This window comes from Bison bison, unplaced genomic scaffold (assembly GCF_000754665.1).
Source record: "Bison bison bison isolate TAMUID 2011002044 unplaced genomic scaffold, Bison_UMD1.0 scf7180017864293, whole genome shotgun sequence".
Taxonomy (NCBI): Eukaryota; Metazoa; Chordata; class Mammalia; order Artiodactyla; family Bovidae; genus Bison; species Bison bison.
The window spans coordinates 827,255-832,916 of NW_011494865.1; the positions used below are offsets into that span (position 1 = coordinate 827,255).

General features: G+C 41.3%; 1 protein-coding gene across 1 annotated transcript in view; it reads left to right on the top strand.

Moving 5' to 3' along the window:
• The window catches only part of ATF7IP2 (activating transcription factor 7 interacting protein 2), an 83,276-nt gene extending 78,464 nt beyond the window's left edge, over nucleotides 1-4,812 (top strand). The window contains exons 10-11 of the mRNA XM_010850657.1: nucleotides 2,595-2,680; nucleotides 3,292-4,812. Of these exons, the coding sequence (XP_010848959.1) occupies nucleotides 2,595-2,680; nucleotides 3,292-3,705 (500 nt within the window). The 3' untranslated portion in view covers nucleotides 3,706-4,812. The remainder of the gene's footprint in view (nucleotides 1-2,594; nucleotides 2,681-3,291) is intronic.
• Nucleotides 4,813-5,662: the final 850 nt, after the last annotated feature.

Genomic DNA, 5,662 nt, shown 5'->3' on the forward strand with positions numbered 1-5,662 from the left:
TCCGATCTAGTACATCATGAGAAACGCTGGACTGGAAGAAACACAAGCTGGAATCAAGATTGCCGGGAGAAATATCAACAACCTCAGATATGCAGATGACACCACCCTTATGGCAGAAAGTGAAGAGGAACTCAAAAGCCTCTTGATGAAAGTGAAAGTGGAGAGTGAAAAAGTTGGCTTAAAGCTCAACATTCAGAAAACGAAGATCATGGCATCCGGTCCCACCACTTCAAGGGAAATAGATGGGAAAACAGTGGAAACAGTGACAGACTTTATTTTTCTGGGCTCCAAAATCACTACAGATGGTGATTGCAGCCATGAAATTAAAAGACGCTTACTCCTTGGAAGGAAAGTTATGACCAACCTAGATAGCATATTCAAAAGCAGAGACATTACTTTGCCAACAAAGGTTTGTCTAGTCAAGGCTATGGTTTTTCCAGTGGTCATGTATGGATGTGAAAGTTGGACTGTGAAGAAGGCTGAGCACCGAAGAATTGATGCTTTTGAACTGTGGTGTTGGAGAAGACTCTTGAGAGTCCCTTGGACTGCAAGGAGATCCAACCAGTCCATTCTGAAGGAGATCAGCCCTGGGATTTCTTTGGAAGGAATGATGCTAAAGCTGAAACTCCAGTACTTTGGCCACCTCATGTGAAGAGTTGACTCATTGGAAAAGACTCTGATGCTGGGAGGGATTGGGGGCAGGAGGAGAAGGGGACGACAGAGGATGAGATGGCTGGATGGCATCACTGACTTGATGGACGTGAGTCTGAGTGAACTCCAGGAGTTGGTGATGGACAGGGAGGCCTGGCGTGCTGGGATTCATGGGGTCGCAAAGAGTCGGACACGACTGAGTGACTGATCTGATCTGATCTGATGGGCTTCCCTGGTAGCTCAGATGGTAAAGAATCTGCCTTCAGTGCAGAAGATCCAGGTTTGATCCTTTGGTCAGGAAGATCCCCTGGAGAAGGGAATGGCTACCCACTTCAGTATCCTTTTCTGGAGAATTCCATGGACAGAGTAGCCTGGTGGGATTATTGTCATGGAGTCACAAAGAGTCAGACACGACTGAGCGACTTCCACTTTGTCTTTTAAATGCAAACTTTAAAAATCATGTCTATAATATAAATATTTACAAGTGAATACATGCAGCAAAGGGTCTGGAAGGTCAAACACCAAAGGATTAAGTTGAAACTGGAAGCCACAATTCTCCCCTAGCAATTTAATGAGAAAGAATGTTAAAATAATGGGGTGCTTGCTACTGTTGTTTTGAGAATATAAAGTTCTAAAGTAACCATTACGCATTTTTATGTAGATAAGAATAAAAGCTGCAGAGTATTCACAAGACATTGACATTGATGGTGCGGAGGATCTAAACATTAACTGATTTGGGATAAAAGTCCTGCTTTGTTTCTAACCTGTTTAAATTTGCTAAGGGCTTGTTGACCTACCACCTTGAAAGAAGGAATGTTAGTTATGGAAAGCTATTATCTGTTGGAATTTTTTTTTTGTATGAAACTGTTCACTTGAAAATATAAAGAAGGTTATTTGTATCAGCTCTTGTGCGTCGATAAACCTGCAGATTATGATTTCACAAGTCTAGTTCTAATTAACAAACCCATTAAAAAGGCTGTGCAGATTATCTTAGAATTAAAAGCATAAAATCATTACCTCTTCTAGAAAGATTTTTTTAATACCAGTAAATAATGTGACTAATAAGGTATCTTTGAAACACTATGTAGAGTCTTAATTATCCTTGTCAGTTAAAAGGAAAACACAAATGAAAGAAATTTTATTTGAGGAGATTCATAAAATATATTAAAGTTATTAATATATCACAGCACACACAATGAATCTAAAATGGTTTTTGCTGCTTATTTATGTTCAAATTTCTGAAATTGCTAGCTGTCGGACCCTGCTTTCCAACGTGAAGCCCTTTTTCTTACTATCCTCTTAATACTCTCCCTGGTTGTCCTCAAACTATTCTTGTACCTACTAAACTTTCTCTCCCTCACACCCACATTTTCTCTATTTTTCTCCTTTTCTTTCTTCTTCTAACCATCTCTCTTTCTTCCATTCTCTGTTCTGTCTCTTCTTCCTCCCCTCCCTTTCAACAGCACACAGTTTATGTCTTATTCCCCCCTGGGCTACATGGCCCTCAGCAGTAGATATACTTGCAACCCAGGTCTGCGTGAGTTCTAGTCTGAATTCGCAGATCTTGGTTGTATCGCACCTTCATACAGGACTGTGAACCGTTCTGTGTTTACAGACAATCGTGCTGACCTGACGGCAGCATCCGCCCCCTAAGACTGCTAAGCAGGAATCCCTCTTCTGTGGGTAATGTTTCCTAGTTCCCAACTGCACCACGATGTGCATGTTTACCTTAAAGGGGGACTTTTTGTCATATAAAAGAAAAATTATCTATATTTGATACCTTTGGGTCTCGAACTTTTAGCAAAAGTTTATCTTCTTATTTCACAGTTTTATAATTTTAATTTACATTTACTTATTACACAAGATGTAAACTGTTGGCTTTAAAGGTTATGGGATTGATTATTGCAGATAAATTTTACTTTTAAACTTTGTGTTGTTCACAGAAAGCCCAGTATCCACCCTTGAGTCACCTGTGAAAGCTGTTTCAGTCTCAAAAGAGACCACTCCAGTGTCACAAAATGCAGCCCAGGTACTGATACAAAATGTTCTGTAAGGGTTATTTGTTCCAAGTTGAATGAAAGCACCCATTTCACTAATGAAGAAACATTGGGTCACGTTTCAGCTTCGAAAGCACTTTAGTATGCTTTTTAAGTGTGCTGTTATGAATCTACTTACTTACTCAATTAAAATAATGTAGTTGAATTTTCCAGAAGCTACAGAATTAAAACAAGTCCATTTTTTAATCCAACAAATTGGAAAAGATTTTTAAGAGTAGTTGCCATTGTTAATGAGGGTGGAGGGAAATGGGTGTTCTCCTACACTTGTACTTTTCATGTAAATTGGCACAGTGTTTGGGAACACAGTTTGGCAATGAGATGGAATATTTCTCCAGAAGGTCTGGGACCTAACCCATTCTAGATTAGTGATATTCCAAAGTGTACAGATCTTAACTCGAAAAGAAGCTAATGTTTGAAAAATCTGGAACCAGCCTCACAAATCCCTGAAGCATCCTTTTGCTCTTATGATTTTGATAAATGGATTGAGGAATGGGAAACATATTGTAGAACTGTGGTTGACCACTTTAAAAACAATCAGAACCCACCCGCCCCGCTTGCTGAACTTTGTGTGAACGTGTTTCAGGTTTGTGAGTCCTTTGAGCACCTGCCACCTCTCCCGGAGCCGCCACTACCGCTGTCGGAGCTGGCAGACAAAGTCCGCGACACGCTTCCTCCTCAGAAGCCTGAGCTCAAAGTAAAACGGGTGCTGCGGCCCAGGGGCATCGCCCTGACGTGGAACATCACCAAAATCAACCCCAAGTGTGCCCCCGTGGAAAGCTACCACCTCTTCCTGTGCCATGAGAACCCTAGTAATAAGCTGATCTGGAAGAAAATTGGAGAAATTAAAGCTTTACCACTCCCAATGGCCTGTACTTTATCTAAGTTTTTAGCTTCCAGCAAGTATTATTTTACTGTCCAATCGAAAGACATTTTTGGGCGATATGGACCATTTTGTGATATAAAATCCATTCCTGGGTTTTCTGAAAATCTTACCTAAAAGAAAAAAATGTATTTGCTAATTGTACATTTTGCGTTTTCATATTTGAATTATTTGTTTACAATGTTTCTGTAACACTATTCATTGTCTTAAAGGGCCAGTTCAGATTGTGAACCCTTCATACCGGGACAGTCCTTTTTCCCATGTTGTAAGTGGCCTCTTGTTTAATGAATTCTGATTGACGTTCAGGAAGTACTTCAATAGATATCATGGACCCATGCCACTCAGCCGTAGGTACAATAACTTTGGTACTATGGAGCTGTTGCTTCTATGAGAAACCCTAGGATGCAAGCAGCCCCCATTTTCTCTGTTGACAGTCCACTTTTGGTGACTTTTTGTGTTCCCATACAGGCACAGGGAAATTCAGCTGTTTACTGAGGCCAGATCATCCGCTAGGGTGCATCTCCACCAAGGTTTTATGAGACTAGATGTCTTCCCATTCTGTTCATATTTGAAGGGCTATGAATTTGTACCCTCTCAACTCCCCCCTTTTGTTTTGGGCCATGTCAATCATTTGGGGAAACAGTTTAGAGGTTTTCCCTAAATCAGTTTGTATACTTTAACGTGTAATAAAGCTAGTTAAACGTTGTGTGCTGTGTACACAAAAAATAAAATAGCTTTTGTAAAATAAAAAATCCAACCAGCTATTTGAATTGAGGAAAATGAAGTTGTGTGCCTTAAATTTAAGGCTTTAATTTGCTGAACCCCTTTGTTCATTTCCTGGCTGCCATCATTACTCAGAAAAAGAATATAACACAGAGGGCTCCCATAGATGTATCCTGCTTACCTCTGTCTTAGGGATCACTGCTATGATGTTGCAGCTCCTACAGATAGCCTAAGAAACACAACAGGTGAGCACAGTGGACAAGTGTCAGTCAGGACCCAAGGGGAAAAACTGAATGAGTAACACTAGTATGTTAAGAAAACAGAAAAATAGCTGTTAGTGGGAAACTCTGTTCCCACAAAGAGGCATTCCTGGCTGGTATGTAGTGAAAGTTCAGATGTCAGAGGCTCTGAGACTTAAAAAACTGAACCAGGGAATGGCTTTCCTTGGCATTTTGTGAATGCTGTCACATCTTCAGTCATAAATAAAGATGTTGTTTTTCAGTCTCCTGTGTCTTTACCTTTTCAAACAGTATGACTGGGAGAGCCAGATTCTGAACTGAATTTGAAGAGATGAGCGCCCCCTGTGAGGTCCTGTTTCCGGCCCAGAGCGGTGGAGGGCATGCTGCAGCAGAGGACAAGGACTTCACCTAGGGCACCTTTGGGTTGGCATCAGCTGGAGTTTGACTTCACCAAGCGAGGCCCAGCGCCCTGACCCCATAGCAGGACTTCCGTGTGCATCAGCAGAGTGAAACTGCGCCCCACCCAGCGGATCTTCTGGCCTGCTAATAGGTAAACAAGCCTTCAGGAAGAGAACTGTTCACAATAACAGGAAGAGGAGGCATGCAGATGGCAAGAATCCTCAAACTGCTGGCTCAAAAAGCATTAGTGTTTGTTGCGTTTTTCTGGATCAAGGGCAAGATTCTCAACTGTTATCCAGCAGGGACACCAGAACAGACCCGGCCTGGGGACAAGACCAGGACGTGTACAGTTACACAGTACAAAGTAAACACCCCACCCCCACCCAGGAAAAGTCTCATGTTCTTTTTGTGGGAAATCTTTATGCCTCTTAAGCCACAGAACCAACCAAACTGATTGACAGGCTAAAATTGACTATATTGAGAAAAGGCTGTGGGTAGTTTATGGAATTCCAAGGAGCTGAAAGACTCTGGCTTGGAAAACAGGAAAGGGGAAAAGATAACTTTGCAACAAATTCCCGTGAGGTTTCAGACTTGAGATGGTTTATGCAATTTATATTCTACCACATAATAATATGTTGACTTTTAAAAATGCACAACTGTGATACGTCAACTTCAAAAAAATGCACCATGTGAGAGTTGCGAGTTAAGTCTTA